Source organism: Akebia trifoliata, chromosome 10 (assembly GCF_017979445.1).
Source record: "Akebia trifoliata isolate Shusen 1 chromosome 10, ASM1797944v1, whole genome shotgun sequence".
Taxonomy (NCBI): Eukaryota; Viridiplantae; Streptophyta; class Magnoliopsida; order Ranunculales; family Lardizabalaceae; genus Akebia; species Akebia trifoliata.
In genome coordinates this window covers 31,374,834-31,398,468 of record NC_141384.1, presented here as the reverse complement: position 1 = coordinate 31,398,468, position 23,635 = coordinate 31,374,834, and the positions used below count along the sequence as shown (strand labels likewise).

The 23,635-nt window shown below is 34.7% G+C and overlaps 1 protein-coding gene across 4 annotated transcripts; it reads left to right on the top strand.

The window, feature by feature from the left end:
• LOC147393896 (uncharacterized) lies at nucleotides 1-17,702 on the top strand. Of its 4 annotated transcripts, none has more exons than XM_086455167.1 (23): nucleotides 1-426; nucleotides 1,080-1,334; nucleotides 1,450-1,574; nucleotides 1,693-1,737; nucleotides 4,551-4,632; nucleotides 4,786-4,854; nucleotides 5,099-5,269; nucleotides 5,359-5,424; nucleotides 7,655-7,723; nucleotides 7,861-7,932; nucleotides 8,083-8,144; nucleotides 8,366-8,650; nucleotides 9,798-9,925; nucleotides 10,086-10,180; nucleotides 10,251-10,289; nucleotides 10,379-10,438; nucleotides 13,222-13,323; nucleotides 13,446-13,497; nucleotides 13,592-13,647; nucleotides 14,496-14,560; nucleotides 14,700-14,751; nucleotides 15,103-15,223; nucleotides 17,258-17,702. In XM_086455167.1, exons 1-22 carry the CDS (start codon nucleotides 253-255, stop codon nucleotides 15,193-15,195), a joined length of 2,217 nt encoding a protein of 738 aa, XP_086311293.1. In that variant the 5' UTR covers nucleotides 1-252; the 3' UTR covers nucleotides 15,196-15,223; nucleotides 17,258-17,702. The 4 variants fall into 4 exon arrangements, 2 of the variants coding, with proteins under 2 accessions (XP_086311293.1, XP_086311292.1); XM_086455166.1 differs by lacking the exon at nucleotides 17,258-17,702 and adding an exon at nucleotides 15,400-15,731; XR_015181958.1 differs by having other exon boundaries at nucleotides 6-426; nucleotides 15,103-15,869.
• The last annotated feature ends 5,933 nt before the right edge of the window (nucleotides 17,703-23,635 follow it).

The following is a 23,635-nucleotide window of genomic DNA, read 5'->3' as shown; positions in this document are numbered from 1 at the left end:
TCGTGACAATTGGGCCCAGTCGTCCCTTATTGTACGGTTCCACGTGTCAATAATCCAATCACAGACCTCCGCTTTGCAACTTCAGTAATCGGCATCTCCCAAGTCAGGAAACCCCTTTTTTATTTCTCTGTCTCTCGCTCGTTCGCGCCGTTTCTAATGGTGGTCAACGGAAGGCTGTAGCAGAGTTATTTTTTGGGGGCGGTGTCGAGATTTTTGGTGGTTTTCCGATTGGTTTGAAGCGGTTTTCAGGGTATGGGAAGGATGGGAAACGGACGGAGAAGCTACTCTGCGAATGCGGCCGATTACAAGCTCCTTGAAGAGGTCGGCTATGGCGCCAGCGCTACTGTTTATAGGGCGATCTATCTTCCATCCAACGAAGTAATTGCTGTTAAGTGCTTAGATTTCGATCGATGCAACAGCAATCTGGTTTGTATTCTTGTTACTCTATTTTTATTGAATTTGTCGTCCCGATTTTCGTCTTTTTTACTGAAATCTGAGCTGGTTACTGTGAATTTAAGCGAGATTTGGTTTTGATCTTAGTTTTTTTTTTTAAAAAGTGATTTGGACCTTTGATTCAATTGTTCTAGTTTAATCATCGAGTTGGATTCGATAGTTTATATTTTAGGCTAGGGCTTGATTTTGGAAAATTAAAGTGGGGTTATTGGGAGTGGACCGCAAGAGGGAGGAGTCGAGTTTCTGAATTTGAATTCAAATAGGAACTAATGTTGATGGACTGAGTTTTCTACTACTTTTGCTTTATCTGGTTCTCTACATGTATTAAAGGAATTCTTCATGTACAAAAAAGACTTATCAGTAGAATTTCATTGTCAAGATGTAATTTTTTGTGGTTTGAAGTATCAACTATCAAGAGTCTTTACTGGGTGGTGTAATTTAGTGGCATAAAGAAGCATATTTAAAAAAAAAAAAAAAGTTGTTATTCAATTTAGGAAGGTTGAGAACTGCTTGGAATGTTTCAGTCTGTTATAATTCTAACGATCATTTTAAAGACAGGCTTTGGTGTACCGTGAAGAAATCCTCTCTTCAATGTCTAATGCATCTTCGGATTTTTCTTTTTGAAGGATGATATACGAAAGGAAGCCCAAACAATGAGTTTAATTGATCACCCAAATGTAATAAGGGCATATTGTTCATTTGTTGTTGAACGATGTCTCTGGGTGATAATGCCGTTCATGGCAGAGGGATCTTGCCTCCATCTCATGAAGATAGCGTATCAAGATGGATTTGAAGAGTCAGTAATTTGTTCAATCCTTAAAGAAACTCTTAAGGCTTTGGACTATCTCCATCGACACGGGCACATCCATCGTGATGTCAAGGTCAGTATGAAATTAAATCGCATCACTTCAAGTAGTGGATACTTGGATTTGTTCCATTTATAATCTATTTATAAAAATACAACACTAGTTTGATTAACATCATATGGTTTTGCAGGCTGGAAATATTCTTCTTGATAGCAATGGGGAGGTGAAGCTTGGTGACTTTGGTGTTTCGGCATGTATGTTTGACAAGGGTGATAGGCAACGTTCAAGGAATACTTTTGTAGGGACTCCATGCTGGTGAGACATCACCTTTTTCCTCAGCAGTGTTTTATTTTCTAATATGTGAAACTTTGTTTATTTCATAATCAAATATGATATACACCACTTGTATTCCATTTTTTTTTCTGCTCCAAAGGATGGCTCCAGAGGTGTTGCAGCCAGGAAGCGGATATGATTTCAAGTGAGTGTTGATCTATCTATAGAACCTAAAGCATGGCTAGGGAAAGAGTTGTGTCTTAGATTCTTACTTTCATTGAAAGCCACAGTTCACTATACAAAATTTCTCACTATTTGCTGTACTTAAGAATAATTATCAACCAAAAAATATCAGGGTAATTGTGAAATACCTTGGGTTTTGGTGGATATCCTCCCCCCCCCCCCCCCCCCTGTATGCATTTTCAAACTGTTGACATATGACCTTGGCTGTTGGTCTTCTGTAGTGACTAATGCAAGTTTCTGAAATGACCAAATATTCTTGTCTACAATGTCTTTCCCATAGCCCATTGTCTTCAACCTTGGGTAGATCCACCTTATTTCACCTACAAACCACACTTCACAACCTCTCAAAAACCTTATCTTCCCTTGCATTTTTTTTGTATTTTGCACAAGCACAAGCACAAGCACACGCACTCTCTCTCTCTCTTGCTAGTCCTTATTTTTCAAGCTCTTTGTTTCTTGGGTATCCATATTTTTGGCTCCGATTTACACACGAGATTGATTGGATAAGTATATTTTCTATTCCACATTCTGGTTTTCTGAGAAATTTCTTTGGTTGATTTTTGTTCGGTTTGTATGCTTACTTGATTTTTGGGAAGGGTTGAGTGTACATATCAAAAGCTAGTTGGAGTCAGGTGTGTCTTTCCTCGTGGAATCTTAGTTTTTGAGGAACCTCAATGATTGGAAAATTGAGTTGGCAACAAGATTACTAGCAAATATTAGTGAGACTCCCAGTTCTAATTCAATGTTGAAATGGCTGGTCTGGTCAGTTTGTTGTGTAGGGAATTTCTCTCTTAGATCTTTCTACTAAATCTTAGTAGATCCTATCGTCGTCCAATGTTTCTTCTAAATTTCCCCCTCGGGTGTTTTTAGGGCACAAGGTTCCTTCCAAAGTGTCTTTCTTTATGTGTTATATTTCCCTTGGCATGGTACTATCCAAAGATCACCTTTCTTTATGTTCCCTTGGGTGTTGTGACGCATAAGGTTCCTTTTAAAGTGTCTTTAAGTGGTATGTTTCCCCTGGCATGGTCCTATCCAAAGATTAGTAATAAGATTATACTTGTTGCTTTTTGTCAGATGTGTAAATCTCATGGGGATTCTGTTATCACTTGTTTCTACATTATTCTCTTGCTCTTGACATTTGAACTTTTTCCTATCTTCATTTGAAGTGTGTTGAACCTTCCCTTTCTCAGTTTCAGAATTATTGAGGGGATGGTCTACTCATGCTTTCTCTTTTAGGGTTCGTATGATATGGAATCTTCTTCCATTGGCATTATGTTGTGGCATTGTTGAAGGAGCACAATAGTTGTGCGTTTGAAGGCAAGAAGAAAAACATTCATAATATCATTCTAGACGTTAAGTCACTTCTTTATTGGTGGTCTAAAATCATGTAAGGAGTGCAAGAGCCTGTTCTTTGAAGATTTCGTGTTTAGACGGAACATTATTGTGGGAGAGGGAACAAATAGTTTTTTCTTTGCTGCTTACTCTGTTATTTGTGATTTTGTTTTTCTTTTGTTTTAGATTGGTCTCCTTGACCAATTTTTACTGTAGTTTCATTGGAGCGAAACACAACTCTTGTTTGTGCGAACTAACGTTCGGAGCGAAACACAACTTTCGCTTGTGCTAACTGACTTTTGGAGCATAACACAACTTTCGTTTATGTGATCTAATGTTCAGAGCGAAATGCAACTCTCATTTGTACGAATTAACTTTTGGAGTGTAACGCTACTTTCACACGAGCTTTCTAATCCAATTCATCCTTTTTCCGATTAAAAAAATTTGTGATCTTGTAAAGGAAATGTTCAAAAAGAAGAAATAAACAGAAAATCAGGATGGGTTTTTCAGAATATCAAAATGATTTAATCTGTTTTGAGATTTGATTTGTTGATTTGTGATGATTTAATCGGGTTTGAGAATTGGGTATGCTTGTTTTGTGATGGTTTAAACGGTTTTGAGGATGATGATGGGAATTTGGGGAGAAATCAGTGGGTTTTGGCAAGAGGTTGAAGATGGGCGTATTTCAGTCATTTTAAAATATTTTCGTTAGCATCTCAAGGAAGACTGAAGTCTATGGGGTATGTCATCAGTTTGAAAATCCAGAGGGGTATCTCAAATTACCCAAAAGATTATCATTGTGAAACTTAGTTTTGACTTTCTGCAATTGAGTAGCATACACAGAATTGAGCAGTGTTTGCTTCTATCATATTCTTTACTTGCACATTATTTTTCTATCAATTTTGGGCTGGCAAATAAAAGGATTTTTCTTCTATGTGTAAATACTTTATTAGATGTCATTTGCATCTAAAACACCGTAGGATGTGACAATAGTCATTATTGAAATTAATGAACCTTGTTGCCTCAATTTCTGTTTGTTTGTATCTCACATTTATTTCTTCTTCTTTTTTTCTCACTTGTTTTGCATTGGTTGGTCATGCTGCCTTGTTGGATAAAAGTCTCTATTTTCTTCGTTCATTCACTCTTCCATCCTTCAGTGATTACCTTACTCCATGTCTTGGTTCTTTCAAGAAAATAGTTGGAGATTTACCTTTTACTCAGTTTTTTACGATACAAAGGTTGTTCATTAACAATTCTGAGCTTGTCCTGAAGAGAAAGGAAAAAAAAAAAACTCCTGTTTGGTGATTTGTCTGAGTCCACCATATGTCTTGATAAGTAAAACAGGACAACATGTATCAGAATTATGAAGGATGTTCATAAAGAGTGCTTACATGTTGCATCAATGTTTTTTTGGGATAAGTAATAGCATCAATTTTTTTGCAGAGCTGATATCTGGTCATTTGGAATAACTGCACTGGAGTTGGCTCATGGTCACGCTCCCTTTTCAAAGTACCCTCCAATGAAGGTATACACTACTACTTTGAAGAAATGCACACAAAGTCGCACACAGAGAGCACGTAGTTGCTTTTACTTATCAAAAAAAGAAAAAGAAAAAGAAAACTTTCATGCTACTAATGTGTCAAAGCTTTTGACTTGTCACCACTCTCTCTGGAAGTAGGTTCTCCTGATGACTATCCAGAATGCCCCTCCTGGACTAGATTACGATCGAGATAAAAGGTTTTCCAAGGTATTACTTATCTTTTTGGCTAGTGAACTGTTTAGAGGGTCAACCATATATATGCCATTGACGTATAATTTCATCTCATTTTTTCCATTGCCTCATATACGATATATGGCATACATCAAGATATTCATCAGACCTTTATCTGGCCTGTAAATAGGCTTAGTGTTACCAAGTATATGTTACAACGTTAAATGGTATTATTATTGTTGAATATTGTTCTAATTGGAGCATTTCCAGTTGTAATCAGTCTTTTAAAGAAATGGTTGCCATGTGCTTGGTGAAAGATCAAACAAAGAGGCCAACAGCGGAAAAATTGTTAAAACACTCTTTTTTCAAACATGCAAAACCTCCAGAGCTTTCTGTGAAGAGCCTTCTGACTGACTTGCCACCTCTTTGGGAACGTGTAAAAGCCCTCCAGGTTGTCTACCTTACCTATGTTATATAGAGTTCTAACTTTGTTTTGCACTGATGTTCAGTTAAGAATTTAAATCACTTATTTTCTCGTAGCTCAAGGATGCTGCACAACTAGCTTTAAAGAAAATGCCCTCAGCAGAACAAGAAGCAATATCACAGGTTAGAAGTACTTCTCAAAATTACTTATGTGTTTGTTCTGAATTTGATTATAATATTCTCGGGGGATTTTTTTTCCCCACCAATATCCTTTGTTCCCAAAGTGCCGTTCCCATAATTGTTGCATTGAACTTTCTTGTGAAGATGGAAGTAGCAACAAAGCCACTAAGAATATCTGCCTCTAAGAAATAAGGATTTTACAGTCAATAACGGTTATGACAGGGATTATGAAATTGCTGAGTTTTAATTATTAACATTGCTTAATATTTATTACTGGATAATCTTTTCTTTCAGTCCCTACTTTAAGGTTTTCCATTTTTTTATTGTTATTTATCCAGAAGTCTTAGAATATTGGTGTTGTGCTATCTGGCACATTCAATGAAGATTTAGTAAATAATACTGCTATTCTTCTCTTTGACCAGGACGTGTTTCCTATATGGATGAATTATTTGGTAGATATATAATCTTTTTTATGAAATGGACCTATTTTACTTGTTCTGAAGAAGTTATTGAAGAAATCTCAATGGTCACTTGAACATAAAAACTGTGAATTGAACCAGTCAAAGACTTACAGTTCTGGGTACACAGCATCATTTAAAAACTCGGATCTGAATTATTATTCTTTTACTAGAACTTATTTATCTGAATTCCAGCTCTTGGAGATCGCTTTCAAACATTCTTTAAAAACGCGTTTTTATCATCGGATAAAAGTTTTTCAAGTTATATATTACAAATCCAAGCAAATTTTAATTTGATAAGGTCATAGATTCCAGTGCAAAAACCATTTGAAAATTTTGGAAATCCTACTCAAACTTGATTTAAGTTACCTAAAAAGGTCCAGAGACCTCCAAGCTTTTTGGACTTTGTGAATGTGGTATATTTGGAGGCCAGAAGTTGTGGTATGAAAATAGTAATGAAGAATTATCTGGTTGCAAAAGATTGGGTAATTACTGAATTGCCACGCGGAAAAATGAATCTTTTTTTTTTGGATAAGTGAATCTGCTAATCTTGTAAATTTATATGGGAGTCTTCCTGTTTCCTAATCCTTATTGATTACAATATGAACCCAATTTTAAGTTTTGAAGGTGTGGATGGTGCATCATGGGGTGAGGTGCCATGGCCCCACCAAGCAAACTTGCCACTCTGGTGTCCTAAGTTGTTCAGTCCCAGGGGACCTTGCCTCGATGCGTGAATGCAGTGCCTTTCCTCAAGTCTCAAGGCACCCTAATGTGTTTCATTCTGTCTTTTTCCTTCTTTTTTGGGGGTGGAGGCCACAAGACTGTCATGCACTATTAAGTGCCTTCCTGTTTAGCACCGTCCCCTACAAGCTTCTAACATGGACATACAGTGATGTCAGACGAAGCATCGGATTGATTTTGGAATTGTGCCGCCACACTGAGCTACCTATCAAACTGGAAAGGATGGCATTTTATCGCCACTATTAGTGTACAACGAATCTCTGTCAGTGTCTTGGCGAGTCCTTACAACCCCAAACAGTGGTATGGCTAGGTTAACAGAAGCTTGAAGACATCAATACAGTTTCAAGTCAAGTTAGCTTGGTCAATGGCATGGCCACATATAATGCAGGGTATTCCAGACATTTCAATCCCGCTACTAAAAATATGGGGTCCGAGAGGATGAATCATAATGAGAAAATATGCTTTACTCTCCACTATCTTCTCTGGATTACCCCCCTCACCTTCTCTCACAGCCTTCTCTTATTTCCTTTATGCAATGGAGATAGGAAGTTGGGGTCCCTTCACCTACCTACCAAAAGCATTCATCTTTTACTTGGTTGTCTACATCAGCAAAGTCCTTATCCTCATCTTACTAAATAATTTCCTTTACTTGTCTATTTTGATAGCTTCGCGTACTTGTCATGTTTACAACTTTAGCATGGCTTATGTATGATTTCAGTCCAATCATTTCTTTGTAGAATCGTTATGTTGGAACAGAGAAATGAGTGAGATATTAATATCCACATGGATATGGACTTTAGTGAGAATGACACGGATATCTAGTAATCCTATTGTAAAATCGATTGGTATCAAATCTTTTTTTGTGTGTGTGTGGATGGTGTTACTTTATTTTCTAAATATATTTTGGGTAATATCTACAATGCCATACCATGACTCTCTCGATTAAATAAATCATAGAGAGTTTTGTCATGTTTAGTGGTGACTGGTCTTGTAGTCTTTATTTATTTTGCATTTTGTTATGCTTCATCTCTCAGAATGAGTACAAACGAGGTGTTAGTGCATGGAACTTCGATGTTGAGGACTTGAAATCCCAGGCATCACTGGTATGTCAGACTTATTCTTTTCAAACGCCTAAAATTTCTTCATTTTTGAGTTGATCTTCATGAGGTATTCTAATTGTAAAATTCTGAACCAAGTGTCTTGGTTAGGAATGATTACTGATGTCATCGGTTTCACGTAGGTCCAAGATGACGATGATAGTCCAGGAATGAAGGAAGAAGAGGAAAGCATGAGATTATTTGTTTATGATAAGGTTAACCTAATCCTTTGTCCTCCTTACTCTTTAAACTGTTCTTATGCTCTCCCAGTATACCAGATCTAAGTGCAGGTCTCATTTCTTTATATGTTGATTAACTTTTACCATGCAGAAAAGCTTGTGAAACTCTTGGTTTAACTTTTGCAGGATGCATCTACTTCCAAATCTAGTACGGGGAAATTTATTTCTACAAATGACATTTATAGCAGGTATTACTTTTAAGGGCCTAATTCTATCAAAATTCCTAAATATCTATCTTGTCTGCTTAGTTTAACTTGTCTGATGGGCACTTCTCATTGTATATTTATTGTGCTTCAAGTTGTGTAACATGTCACAATGACATCTTCTGATACTGAATGTTATAGATGCACTTTGCTGTCATATTTACAACAAATTACATGCTATTTTCTAACATATACTTTGCTTACAGAGGAAGTACAAGTGGTGCTGAAATATCACAGGCTGAGTGCTTGAATGCAAAGGGGGAAGTTGCAGAAGCTGATGTGCTTGATTCTGGCAATGATGAGAAATTTGATGGGTTTGAGAAAGATGGATCAAGTAATCAGCCAGTAGTGTCGATATCAGACAACAAGGACATGGTGCAAGGCCATCCTAAAAGTCAAACAGGCAAAAGCCGCCAGACTCAGAGTGGACCACTCATGCCTAATATTGTGCTTACTCATTCATTATCGGAAAGAGGGCGCATCTCTGAAAGGTATGCCATGGTTCTTTATTTGTTAAATTTTCTCTTTTCCACCATGTTAGTACTGTTTGAAATGGGATTAGTAACAAATTAGAAAATTTTAATATTAACGTTCTCTATAGTTGAGATCCAACATTCACCTTTTGACCAACATGGTTGGGATTGAGAGAGATTAAAACGCTTCAGCATTGTTGTGAGAATCATATGGTCTTAAGAAATCTTTATGGGGAAGTATAAGGATCATTTCAGAGACTGATATTTCATGTAATTATGGATACCCATAATAATTTTACAAACGTTTACCAATTAAAAAGAAAATAATACAAGTGACTACAAGGTATGGTTGGGTTCGTCGTGAGCATGCTTATATTAATTGCATTATTGGGATATCGGGTAGAGTTGGATTTTGGTTGGACTTTTGGCGGAATGACCACCCGCTCTTTTAAGGAGCTTGTACACCTTTATCATTCTCTTTCAACGGGCATCTTAAATTTGGCCTATAGTATCCTACTGGTCCCTCATGGAATGTTGGAATTTGTAGGGACCTTGGAATTTGGGATTGTTGCCTTGCTCAATGCTCATCTAAGATCAAAGCCCTTGTTTTGACAGTTGTTTTTAGAAAGAGTTATACTTTCGGTGTCCTTCAAAAGAGGACTACAACCACTTCTCGCATTTGGGTTGTGTGCTAGTTGATATGTTCGGACAACCCCCAATTAAGGGTTTGATGATGATGCCTAGTTGCTTAGTTCTGATACAATGGAAATCAGGACAAACAAGATTAGTATTTAAATTTTAAATGCATGATACAAAATTTTAATAGGTTAAAAGTTTTCTATAATTTTTATGTTATAAAGTATCCTTTTATGTGTATGTATGTAATATAGTTTTTTACGTACCCTGTATTTAAACAAGACATGAGTCACATGTATATTGCCCAGTAAGAGGTTGATACCTGCTTAACTCTTTGCGAGCAAGATTTCATTTTGTAAGCTATGTTTTTGGTTCATCTGAATTTTTCTTTCTCTTTGTAAGTTTAATACTTTTAGCATGTTGTTGTTATATTTAAATGACTCTTCATGTTAGGCATCTTAGTTTTTGTATCTCTTATAAGGTTCAAAGTGAATCTCACCATGTTTGCTGAGATTATTATTGTTATTAGGTATGAGAATGCAGCAATTGAAAAGGGTAAGCGTGATGTACGAAGAGCACCAAGCTTTAGTGGACCATTGATGCTTCCCAATCGAGCTTCTGCAAACAGTTTATCAGCTCCCATAAGATCTTCTGGAGGTAATAGATTTTGTGGAATTTATTGAAGAACTATACATCTAACATGTTATTAAGCATTTGGCTACTGTTGTGATGAAGAACTTTCTAATACACCCTGCTTTGATAAAAACAGCTCATATGTTAAGGAAACCTCAAAATAGTCATCCTTTTCGTTTCTCAGGATTTAGAGATTCTTTGGAGGATAAGTCCAAGGCCAATGTGGTACAAATAAAAGGCCGGTTTTCAGTAACATCTGAAAATGTGGACCTTTCAAAGGTACACCTCGATTCGTTTGATGTCTTGCATTAAATTATACTATGGCCACTAATCAAAATATGTATTCCAGGAAATTCCATCATGTGCAGTTCCACGAAAATCTTCACAAGTTAGTACCAATCAGTGAAAGCTTTTTCGTGAATAACTGTAGTGACTTTTTTTATTTCTCTTTTTCGTATTTTCGTATTGTGGTTGCAGGGATCACCTCTAAGAAAATCTGCCAGTGTTGGTGATTGGGTTCTTGATTCTAAACTAGTGGTTTGTCTACTTGTCTCTCTAGTATATTCTGTTTAGTTTTTTAACAAAAAAAATTCTACATTATCTGACGTTAACCAAAAAAGAAAGACAAATAAGAAAATGTTCCTTTCAAATATAGGGTTCCCCCCCTCACTTTCTCCTAGTTGCTGTGCACTTAGAAAGGGGGAGCTTTGGATGTAAAAAAGGCTCATTTTCCTTATTATTTATTTTTTCTTGTCAGAAATTTAAAAAAGAGAGTATTTGATAGAAACTGTTAAAAAAATTGTGTGTTCCTCACTTCTTTCTTTTAAACATTTTTGTGTACTTGAGTATTTTTTTTTTTTTTTTCTCTTGAAAGAAAACATAAAATGTTTTTTTTTTGTCAGATACTGTTTTCTGTATTCTTTTGAGAAGTAGGTAAAATGGGTGTCTGGGGGAAAATACATGTTTTTCTATCCAAGGCATACTTAATCTTAAAAGGGTTATTAATTCCTTTTTTTCTTGTTAAAATCCCTATTTTTTCAAGCCAGCAGATATATTCTCTCAGAAAAAGAAAAAAGACACACACATATATATATATATATACACACACAACAGAATGTCTGAGCTATCTCCCTTGTTAATTTCGAAAATTGGTCACACTTCCTAGGTTAAGATTATGCTTCATTTTTTTTCCTAGGCAGGCAAAGATTATGCCATTCCTAGACCATTGGCTTGTTATCATGTCTCAAAAAATTGACGAAACTGCTCGTCTATGTGAGTTGAAGTTGTTGGAAGATACAAATACGAGGAAGCACTCCTGTCATTTCAAATTAAAAGTCCGTCAAAAACAAATTGTCGAGGATGCAAGACTAAATTCTGTAAATCCAGGCAGGAATATATAATTTATCTAGTTAACGAGGGAGATATATAAAAAAGAAAGGAAAGGGCATGCATATGTCAACATAAAAAAAAAATATTAATAAAAGTTGAATAGAGCCTAGAATGAAGATGGGGAAAAAAAGAAAGAAATGAAGATGAGACTTAAGAGGAGAGGAGTTGAGTGTAGACATTCTGACCATAGTCACCCCGTTGCAGTAGGGGTTTAAAATAGCAAGAGAAACTTTGGGGAAAAAATGGGAAAACGAAAATATATATAATTTTTTTTTTAAATTATTAAAAAAAAATAATAGATATATGTTTTCATTATATTTTTTAGCAAAAAATACACTATTGAACAGCGGATCAATGCCCCAACACAAAAATCAAACAGGTTTAATTGCTGATCAAACCTGTAGCACAAACTTGGATAATAATTTAAACTAGCCAATCCTCAGTTAAAAGAGAATGAGAAAACGGAAGAACAAAAATTAAATTTTCCAAAGATTTTAGTCCTGATTTCTTCTTGTGTTAAGGATAGCTACTTGAAACATGATACTAAAAGTGAATGCTAATGCTAATGCTTTGAAGTAAGATACTAACTGATTACTGGTGCTAAAATAACCATTATCTTCAACCTCCCTAAAAACACTACCTTGTTTTTGAGATTTTAAGAGTAAAATTTTTTACCCTAGAGGTTTTACGGAAAAATTAATGTTCAGTTGAATAAGTTGAAGGCAATGGGGTTTTATGGAACATTAAGAAGATGAAATGCCTCACCGGATTTAGGACCGCTCTTTACCGGATTTAAGATCTCTGCTTTCCGGGTTTCAAATCAAAGGTTTTGAATAGTAAAAAAAAAAAACACACACACACACACAGTTTATACTATTGGGTAGGGACTAAATAGCAAAAATTGTCAATTTTTCATTTGAGAGGATGAAATGACATTTTTAAAAAACATGTTTTTGCGTTGAAAATGTGTAAAAATTCACTTTTTTTTTAATAATAATTTTAATCATTAGAGGTTCAAAATGCATTTTAAACTAACTTTTTTTTTTTTCCTTCAAAAAACACGTTTTTTTGTGACTAGGCTCCTCACTTATATATTTGAAAGAACTTTTGTAAATAGCAATGACACATTTATAACTTCCCAAGTTACATAAAAGACCATTCCTCCAAATAACTTAACGCCCCCTCTCAAGCTGAGCATAGATATTTATCCTGCCAACACTAAGAACGTATTCCCATTTTTTCTTAATGACATCTTTAGTAAGAATGTTAGCTAGCTAATTCTCACTCATTACAAAAGGTAAACAAAGATCTTGATCAACTTGCTCACAAATGAAGTGTCTTTCAATTTTAATGTGCTCAATACAATCATGTTGAACTGGATTTTATGATATGATAATGGTCACCTTGTTAACCATTGAAGTTTTTCTTTTTCATTGCTTTTTAATCAGAACCTCTTTTCGATCCTCTGTAACTTTGTTACCAAGTTGAACAAAACCGAAGAAGGAAGATTAGAGGAAAAGAGAAAGAAGAAGAAAGAAGAGAAAATCCAGAGGAAATCAAAGGACCTTCTAAAAATAACAACCATGCCCTTATAACTCCCCAAATTAGATAAAAGAATGTGCAACCATATAATTCTATACATGCATGCATTCCAAGAAATATTTTCACATGTACCCACAACATGAATATTTGCCTCCATTATAATTGATTTTCTCTTCCAATTGTTTTTAGTTTGTTTTTTGTTTAACAAATACTCTTCCAAATTATCTTATATGTGATGTCCATTTTCATAGGTTTGTTATTTTCCCTGGAAAAGATGTACTATGCTTCATTTACGAATATATGATTTGTCTTTTTTTTTATTATATATTTTAGAATCTGAATCCCTTCCTATAATCTGAAGAGGTTCATATTTTTCACTGTTTTATCAGCCTGTAAGTCAGCCACCCAAGGAAATGAGCAACAATGCTGTACCTGCATCACTTCTCATGCCTCATCTTCAGAATCTTTTTCATCAGACGTCATTACAACAAGTAAAGATAAAAACTTGATTCTCTCAAAAGATTTTGTAATTTTTTTGGTGCCAATTGAAAAGTTATCTTAAGTAACTATAGCTTGTGAAACTGTTCTTAGACGTTGTTGGGTTAACTTCCAGGATCTTATTGTGAATTTGTTGAATAGCTTGCAACAAGCTGAGGTTGTGGATGGTGAGTGGAAGATTTCTTGCATCATATGTTCATTATAATAATTAGCAGAAAAGTTTTGTACAAGTTTGATTGACGTACGGCAATTGTGTTTCAGCTTTTCAAAGTGGAAAGTTGCCCCCACTACCTCGCAATTCTGAGAATGATTCAAATGTAAGTCTATCATTTATATTTTACATTTTTGGTTTATTCTGTCTGCAGTACTGAAATGTGGCCAGCCTTCTCATGTCTCATGTTTTCTGTGAAATATGATACCGGTTTGCATTTAATTTCCTATAACAAAATATTAAGTCAATAATTATTAGTGTGGAAAGGCATTATGAGAACTTCTGTTGTATCGCCAGAAGGTCAAGTTTAAAGTTGGGAAGGGCGACAAGGTGAGGTTTTGGAAGGATTGGTAGTGCAGGGACCAGGTGCTGAACCTTTTATTCCTGGACTTGTACAAGCTCTCATTAAGGAAAGGGGAAATGATTTCTTCTTTTATGCATTGAGAGGTGGAGGGGGTTGGTTGGAATTATGGCTTCAGACGTGCTTTCAACGATTGGGAATTGGAAAGTTTGGCGACATTTACAGAATGCGTAGAGGCAGTGCAGATTGATCTTAATACGGAGAACATATTAGTATCAGATCAGACAACAATAATTATGTTCTCTGTATTTTTTATTATCAGTTTCTGCTATTCATGCTGGTGTCATATAAAATTTAGATGCTCTTTCAAGTGTAGGACACAGTACCCTGAATAGAAAGTAGTCTTCCATTGGGTTTTCTCTGTCGGACCAAAGCTAAATAGAACTGTTGGCTGCCTCCTGATTTTCACTTCCTGTTTTCAATGGTTTTTACATGCATTGGTAAATGTGTTTCTTGTCAATTCTTTCTTGTAAAATTTGTTGTCTCTTAAAGAAGAGAGAAAAAATGTTATCTAAGTTCTTCTTGCCATGTCTTAATAGACTTTGTATTGGAGATGCTTTATTTACAAAAAGATGTGTCCATTGTTTTGACAGGTTGAAACAGCATCCTCTGAAAGAGAGCATTTATTGCTTCTCAAGATTTCAGAATTACAAACCAGGTGGGTCATTATAATGTAAAACAAATAGCTGCTTTGAACTTATCCTTGCAACTTTTTTTGGCCCCCAAATAAAGAAGTATGAAACATATTCAAATGTTTTTCACCTTCTCTTATCTTTTGTTCTCCCCCTTTCTTCCAGGATGGTTAATCTAACCGATGAGCTTACTGCTGAAAAGTTGAAACACATGCAGGTAAGTTACAGAGGATGGGCATATCTAGTTATACTTATCCTTTTGGGTTTTATTAAGTTAGCTAAATATCAGAGGCTTTTCTAAATGATATAATATTACATTTGAAATAATTTGAGTGGATGGTTACACCTATGGTTTGGTTTAGGAGATAACCTAGGTGGAACCCACGAGTGGTGTGAATCCTTCCACCACATTGATGTTGATGTGATTCGATTTAACATTTTGAAGATGGTAGGCCGTCCTTAGTGTATACCAAATGTGTCCTTTTGGTATTTTCCATTATCTGAACTGCATCATGAGTAACTTTTTAGTTTTGCTACTTGCACGAATTTATTTGGTTTCTATTTCCAGTTACAACAGCAACTAAATGCTGCACATGGTCTGGAAGACGACGATGGGAGAAGAGAAACCGGACAATTGAAAAATGATAGTCCGAATCTGTAAAAAAGATCCAAGCATCATATAGATTCAGGTTACTTTTTGTAACTCTCACAGGTAATGTATGTGCCCTATTCTTCTCTCATTCGTCTAGCTCGTTGCTATTGTTCCTCATCAGCACCTATAGAAAGAAGCAGAGGTGCACACCTCATTACCTTGGGATTGTGCTTATTTGCTATTTATTGAAGGAATTTATGTGAAATATTACAGCCTTCTCAGGTGAAAAAATAGCAGAAATCAATTCCTTGGGATGCATTGCCTTTCATTCATTTGAGCAGAAAAGAAATGACCTCTAACCCCTGAGAATTGAGTGTCATTTGTAATAATCATTTGGCGATTATTTTTTAATTGATCGTCTGTCATGGAATGCGGATGCTGTGGTGGTGATTAGGGTATTGTATTTTATATAGATTTTTCATGTTTGAGGTTAAGGCTATAATAGAAGACTTGACTTTTGACAGAATGGATGGGCAAACAGGATTTGTTTAGCCAATCCCGAATCTTTGGTATAAAGCTTTCTTTTTTGCTGTTATAATGTTTAACCACATTACTAGTGTTGCTAAAACAATACATTTTGAGCTGAAAATGCTAGGAGGATTATGGCTAGGTACTGTGATTCAGAGGTGGTGGTCTCTTGCTGAACCACAACTGGTTCTGCCTTGTTCTGGTCACAACCCAAGGTACCACTATCACCTACTTCGTTGACTATATTTCCTTGATGAGACGTGATAAGGCAACACGCTAAATAGTACGTGGCTGACATGGAAAGGGCACAAAAGTATAGATCTTTCTCTTCGGGAAACACAAGGAAAAAGATCTACGGTTCCCTGCACTTACCACGTCAGCCGCATACTATTTAGAGCTATATTATTAGTCTTTCTTGATTTATAAATTTTTATTTATAACTTCATTAATTAAGAGGCGTAGATTTCTTCATATTTTTTATTGTGTTACTGTTGGGTATATCTTGTTTTGTTTTCCTTGTAAGCTCAAGGGCGGAAAAAAGGGAACTTTATTGCCACACCACTCTGTTTTTGTTTTTATAAGATTCCAATTTTATGGTATCCCAAGAAATGATAAATCAGTATCTTTCTTTAGTCCTCTTCTAAGATTTTAAAAAATTCATATAGAGAAAAAAGAAAGGGAATCTTGGTGGGGTGTAAGTATTAATATTGTGCACATAATCAATAATGTGAAAGTCCAAAAATTGACAATCATCACCCTTGAGTTAACCAGTTGCACATAGAAATGCTCTATTCAATACTTTTATGTTTTTTTTCCATTTAATATTGCCATTCTGAACTGAAAGATGGCAGAACTGTGTAAATGTGGATTGTACCTCTCTCTCTCTTCATCTCTAGAGAATTGTCTTAGAGCATATTTGACTATTTCTAGAACTCTCTTTCTTGTTTTTATACAAGGAATCCGGATATCTCTGGTTTCTAGATATTGTCTATATGTGGTTAATTGGTCAATGTATTCTTGACTGGTTGGTACTTTTATTTATCAGGAAAATTATTTCTTTTATGTCTTTGGTCATATCGGCGTAGGAAAAGCTGGGTCTTGATACTTTGGTTGTTTATTTAGGGCCTGTATCTGTCCTCTGTATTGTCACATTGCTTGGAGCATGGCAAAGATGCCTTGGCTGAATTCAATATTGCTCATTGTTTTGGGCTGCATTCCAAACTGTGTCTGCTGCTGCTAGTTCTCCTTTTGAGAAATGGTCTCGGATACCGTTAGTGATAGGGAATCGTTCCCTAGTGTTGTGCTGTCTGAGGTATACCTGTCCAAAGATCCGGTATTTGTCTTTAGTATACTCGTTAAGGCTTGGTGGATAGAGTATATGGTTGATGTCTTTAAGTTGAAATACATCTGGTCTTGCTTGCCCAGTCTTTTACTTTCTTTGTCTTCAAGAAGTCATCTAGATCCTTCTTCTGCAGTTGTCTTTTCTTTCTGCTTACTATCTTTGGAAGTTCAGCTTCTGTCTTAGTGACTGAAGAAGATTGTTTGAGGTCTTTGATGAGTTGTCTTAGCTTGTCTGCTTCTTCTTTGGATATTGATCTTGCAGAATTTCTTTGAGGTGGCTTGGAACGAATGCATGTTCATAGACGCTGATGAATATGACTTAGATATAATACATCCATCAAAAGTCAATACATTCTTAGAAGAAGAAGATGAAAGTATATATTCGGCAGAAGAAACTTCTAGTCAATCTGAAGAAGAAGAGACAACTGAGTCCGAAGATATTATAGAATCTGATTACTCCATAGAAGTCAACATGTTCCAAATAGGAGAATCAAGTAAGAGAAAATAAATTGAAGTATTTGAAAATTTAGAAGAAGAGATCGAGATTGACCTCCATAACTTCGAAGACCAAACATCGAATCTGTCTTAATAACAAATTCACTGGGTCTTAGAAACATCTCATATTTCTTTAGAGCTTGTATGATTGCATATAACTCTTTTTCGTGAATATGGTAAATTCATGATTGCTTGGCCAAAAGTTCCTGACTTATAGCAATAAAGTCTTCGTTTTCTTTCTTTGTCGAATTTATTAATGGCTAAATAAGCGGTTCCCCATTGTTTTTCTAATGCATCGGTTTATACAACAAATTCATCACTATTCGTGAATAGTATCTAACAAAATACTATTAATGAACAGTGTCGGTGGCTTTTGGTGCATAGTGCTTTCTTTTGACAGTTGTCCCTATTTGAGAACATGTTCGAATTAAATTAGTTTGTAATATGTTTGGAGTCCGAATTTTATATAACAACACTCCCCTCACTTGTTTGAGACAGAGAATTTCCTTAGAAAATTCTCATATATTTCCATCTCTTAAGTTTATAGTTTTTTATTCTTTTAAGGAAACCAGAGCCTCTCAAACTCAGAGATTGAAGTAGACAATGTATGACAGGCTAAACCTAGGGAATAGCCCTGAGGTAATGCTTTAATAATGTGTTTGTGTAATTCTCATGTATATATAAATGCAATATTTTAATGTTGATTTTGATTCATAATGTTTCTTTGTCTACAAAATCGAAAGAGTAAATGATCTATCTCTTAGAGAATTAGTTAAGATTATTATGATCCATGACTTTATTCGGTCAAAATTTGTAAACACAGGTACTTGCTATCACATGGGGGCAAAGTTGATTTTCTTTCGACTATTTAATAGTTTGACATAGCCTCATGACTTTACAGTTTAGAGTTTACAAGTATCATAAATCATGATGACTTTCAGTTAATAGTCATAACATATATAGAGAAAGAATGTTGGACATGTGGCAAATGACACTTCGCTCCTTAATGCCCTGATAAAAGAAAAAAAATACTAACATGATTGAATGCATGTTAATATACGTTGATAAATATGACTTAGATATAATATATCCATCAGAAGTCAATACTTTCTTAAAAGAAGAAGAGGAAAGTGTATATTTGACGGAAGAAACTTCTAGTCAATTTGAAGAAGAAAAGACAACTGATACCAAATTGGATGGTTGGATAAAGCACCGGTTTGCTTTTGGGTTCGAATTTGAAGAAGAGACAACTGATACCAAATTGGATGGTTGGATAAAGCACCGGTTTGCTTTTGGGATTCGAACCCTTTACCTCATAAGTTTGTGCTTAGAGACGCACCAGCTGCATGAATGGGCAGCATCGGGCAAGGATCCGTTATGGTACCTACCAAAGTCTGCATGTAGTGTTTGGGGCGGAGAGTCACTCTTACCTATTTATAGGTTATAGAGTTCCACCGAAATAAAGACTTTATTTCTCTTATGCTCTGATACCAAATTTTGGTTAGTTCCAAAAATAAGTTCACGAGATAAAATGTCTGGAATGATGTTTGTCTTTTTCGAAATATGTTTGACTGTGAATTTAAAATCGACTAAATAGGTTTGTCAAGTTATACGTCTCATTTGAGTGGTATTCTTGATGTTTTTATTGAAAGTTTTAACAAATATTGAATCCGTCTCATGATTTATGATACTTGTAGACTCTAAACTGTAAAGTCAGGAGGCTATGTTAAACTATTAAATAGTCAGAAGAAAATTAGTTTTGTCCTATGTGATAGTGAGTGCCTATGTTTACAAATTTTGACCGAATAAGGTCATGGATCATAATAATCTTAGCTAATCTTCTAAGAGAGAAATCATTTACTCTTTTGATTTTGTAGACAGAGAAACATTATGAACCAAAATTAACATTATAATATCGCATCTATATATACATAAGAATTACACAAACATATTATTAAGGCATCATCTTAGGGTTATTTTCTGGGTTTAACCTGTTATACCTTGTCTACTTTAGTCTTTGAACTTGGGAGGTTCTAGTCTCTTTACAAGATTAAAAAATTAAAAACTTAAGAGAGAGAGAGATGTGAGAATTTTAATTCGAATCCTTATATAGAGTCCAGACTCCAAACACATTACAAATTAATTTAATTCGAGCATGTCCTTGAATAGGGACGAGTGTCAAAAGAAGGTAAGACAAGACGAGTCAATTAATCTCAATAAAGATTGATAACAAAATCCAACATCTAGACCCTTTAGGATTCCAAGTTGGATTTAGCTCAGCCACTTGATTAATTATAGCCAACCTTTGAAGCAAAGAAATAGTTGCCCTAATTGACACATGTGCCATAATGTGACTCTGTGGAGAAGACTTAGTAAGTCCTAGTTTAATCTCACTCGCTGTAGATGAATTAACTGGAGGCATAGCTAAGGCGGGACGTTGCCAGAGTCAACTAGTTATCAAAACTCTGTTCCTCGAAACAGATCATTGCCCAATTCTATTTGAACAAAAGTTCTGGATTATAGAGCCATTTGCATGGAAGCATGATGTTATCTTAGGAATGGATTTTATATCTAAATACTTTCCTATCAGGTTAGACCTAATAAGCATAGGCTTAAGTATAAAAAGGGACTTAAGACCTTAGAATACCATTAGACCTTCCTTACAAGATTACTAAGAATCCCCTTCCGTTCTTCTTTGTCCTTTTCTGTCTCTAGTAACAGACAGTATCTGTGATATAAGATAATTTGGAGTATTGTTCTGTCATGAAACAGTCATGAATATGACTCTGTCCTGTATTAATGCCTTGGCATCTATTACATTACATTGGACAAGTTAGCTGGCCCATTTTAATTCAAATTTCCATTTTGGTCTTTTGGAAGAAAAAAAGACAAACAATTAGGACTGGTTACTCATGGAGACAAGAAGTGCTCTTTTTCTTTGTTCTTTCTTGTATTTTTTTTCATGTTTCTCCTAGGGGTGGCAAATGGTCGCGTCAAATTGTTGGTATTCTGAAAATATACCTGACCCATTCTCATGTCAAGATGGGTAAGAAAAAAAATATTTCCATATCCTAAAATTCTGAATTTTAATAAAGGGGTACTGCAAGGAAATTTCTATATGGTAATTAAAGAAGAATTTAAATTTTACATATAATAGGCATCCAACAAGGGGAACAACTTTGAAGCCATCCTCTCCATTGGATTACACATGGCATTTCTAATGGGGTATTTCAAATTTTAGGGGAAATGTAGGGGGGTGAAATAAATACAAAACACCACTTATCTTGTAATGAGGTATGTTCCTTCAAATTTGATGCTAAAAAGAAAAGGTTATGGTGACTCAAATAAAGTGCAAACAGGGCAGTATTCAGTGTGGGCACACGAACGTGGCTGTCGTTATTGATTGATTAGTAGTTTAATTACGCACTTTCTCACTTTTGGAAAGAGTGCGAGTCATATGTACCGTACACTTGTGTCAAGTTTCCATGGGCTTTGATGCTATAAAACGAAAAACATTTCTTAATGCACTCTGTGGGAGGGACTTTTTTCTCAATGCACCCAACTTTTGGGTGGCAACTTAATGAACAAGTTATTATATTTTTTTTTAATGCACGCGGTGTTTGATACGCTGATGACGTGGTAAGGGTCCAGAATCATAGATCTTTTTCATTGGGATACACAGGAAAATGATGTAGGGTTCTGTGCTCATGTCAGCCACGTACCCAAATGCTTACCAACATCGCGTGCATTCATCATTATTCTATTTTTTTATATCTTAACACCCATTCAACTTTATAAAAAATTTAAAATATCAAAAATATCCTTCTCACATCGTTTAATATACCTTAGTTTTGCAAAGGTGATTAGGATCTATTTTGGTGATTTATTATGGGGAATGATGGATGTAGAATCATGGTTTAAAATTTTACTACGTTCCAAAATAATATTTATGAAACGTTTTTTATTATAAATCTTCAGAGACGAAATAAGTACTGAATCATAATTGGAAGTTTCGTTTGATTTTTCTTGAAAATGGTGGGAGATCCAAAAGAAATACAGATAGAGATGGTGAAGAGAGAAAATAGAGAGAAGTGTTTGAATTGTCGGAGTCGCACAAATTCAATTTAGATCCTTCCATTCATCTTCTCTATTTGTTTTCTAGTTTCCTTTTCGTATTTGAGATTTGAGAAATTTGTGCTCTCAAAGGGAGAATATGATCTTTCAAAGATTGACTTAAAGGGAGATACCCATATGTTTTTAAAAAATGATATGCCCCATCTAAAAGAATTTATGTTTATATTAATGTATTGGAATGTCTCGTTTGTCTCAGAATTTTTCGATAATGTTTTGGTCTCGTTTCAATTTTTTTTAAAATAGAAACAATATACACAGAAGTTTGAAGATTCAAGTTTCAATTTATTTCGGTGATTTGTAACAACAAAAAACAAACGAAGATTGTCATATTCATAATTGTGAACATTTAATTGTCACATTTGATTCAAGTCTTCGTTTCATGATTATGATATATGTATTTTAGATATTTTGAGAAGATATATTTAGTGTTGACTTTGAAATATCAAAATCATCGAGGTCAATGATTCAATTGCTAGAGTCAATGTTTAAATCGTTGATCTTGACAATTTTAATATTTTGTTTCTCCGAATTGGAAACTTGATAGAACTTTTCAAAATATTCAAAATACATATTTTCTATCACAATGAGATATGTGGAGTAGAAGTGGTTCCATACCAAAATCCCTTTAGATTTAAACTTAATACAATAAAGGTCATTTTGAAAAGAAGAAAAAACAACAATAAAATTAAAAGCATCATCCTTATTACTATCAATCTTTTAAAACCCTTTAATTAATATTTTAAATTACAAAAAAGCCCATTTGATATATGTGTGTTTGCACATGCCACCATCTAATTTATAATTGTTGTACTACAGTGACTTCAGCGAGGGACACATAGGAGACACCTTTACGTGGTGGCTTGCACATGTTAATAGATTCATTTTACTCCTATCTTGGAGAAAATGCATTTACATGCATGCACACTCCACCATGTCAAGATGTCCCCCACTGAGATCACTGCAGCATTAATCTTTATAATAATAACAAAACAAACATAGAGATCAAACATTAAATTTTAGGATATTTCGTGAAGTTCTATCCATTGGCAAATCAATTTGATGCTCTACAAATTAGTAGCGTCGAACTACTTTGCAAATAAACAAAATATTCATGAAATACTTCAAATGCATATAAAATATAACCAAACAAACACTTGAATAAAAAAACACCATTACATTTTCTAATGAACATTGGTAGTCATGGTAGTTTTCATTTTTAATTTAGAGTAAGGTTCCGTTGACCCATGCATGATTGGGATTTATACATAGCATGAAGAGACTAATCTTGAAGATATCTTCTACTATTGGATTTTATTTATTTATTATTATATTTTATTTTATTAAGAACACCCTTTTTATGCAATCTAAAGAAGATTCTTCAACTTTATTAACTTTATCTTTGATTTCATTTTGCTTTTCACCACCTGAAGTAGAACCTTTGTATGAACCCAACTCTTTACACTTCCAACAATTATTCTTTACATGCCCTGTCTTACTATAAAACCAATACATATTTTTATCATTTGACTCTTTTGACTTTGATCGAAACTTCGACTTGTTCCTTGTATGGTTCTTTGATGAATTATCTCGCTCGTTCGATCTACCTCTTGCTACAAGCACTTTCGTTTTTGAATCAATTGAACTACTCAAAGACGTCTTCTTTTCTCATTCATTGACAATAATAGCATAAAAAATCGAGTCAAAATCAAGAGAATCTTCTTTGCTACAACTCAATGTAATCACAAGATTATTATAAAATTTTAACAACGTGCAAAGACATATAACCATCTTATCCCTATCCTTCATCTTCACTCCAATGGTTTCAAGTTGATAAATGAGATTGTTAAATTTATTTAAATGCTCTGAGACCTTTGTGTTTTCTTTTATTATTAAAGAGTGCAATTTTCTTTTCAAGAAAATCTAATTGGTAAGAGACTTCATATGGTATAAACTTTCTAATTTCTCTTATAAATCTTTTGTTATCTTTTCCCCAACAATGCTAAATAATACC

Bases quoted from the DNA above. Each gene is read 5' to 3' on its own strand.
- LOC147393896 (XM_086455167.1), top strand. From the start codon at position 253: ATGGGAAGGATGGGAAACGGACGGAGAAGCTACTCTGCGAATGCGGCC. The intron at 8,651-9,797 runs GTATGCCATGGT...TATTGTTATTAG, and splicing joins AGAGGGCGCATCTCTGAAAG to GTATGAGAATGCAGCAATTG. The intron at 10,181-10,250 runs GTACACCTCGAT...TATGTATTCCAG, and splicing joins AAAATGTGGACCTTTCAAAG to GAAATTCCATCATGTGCAGT.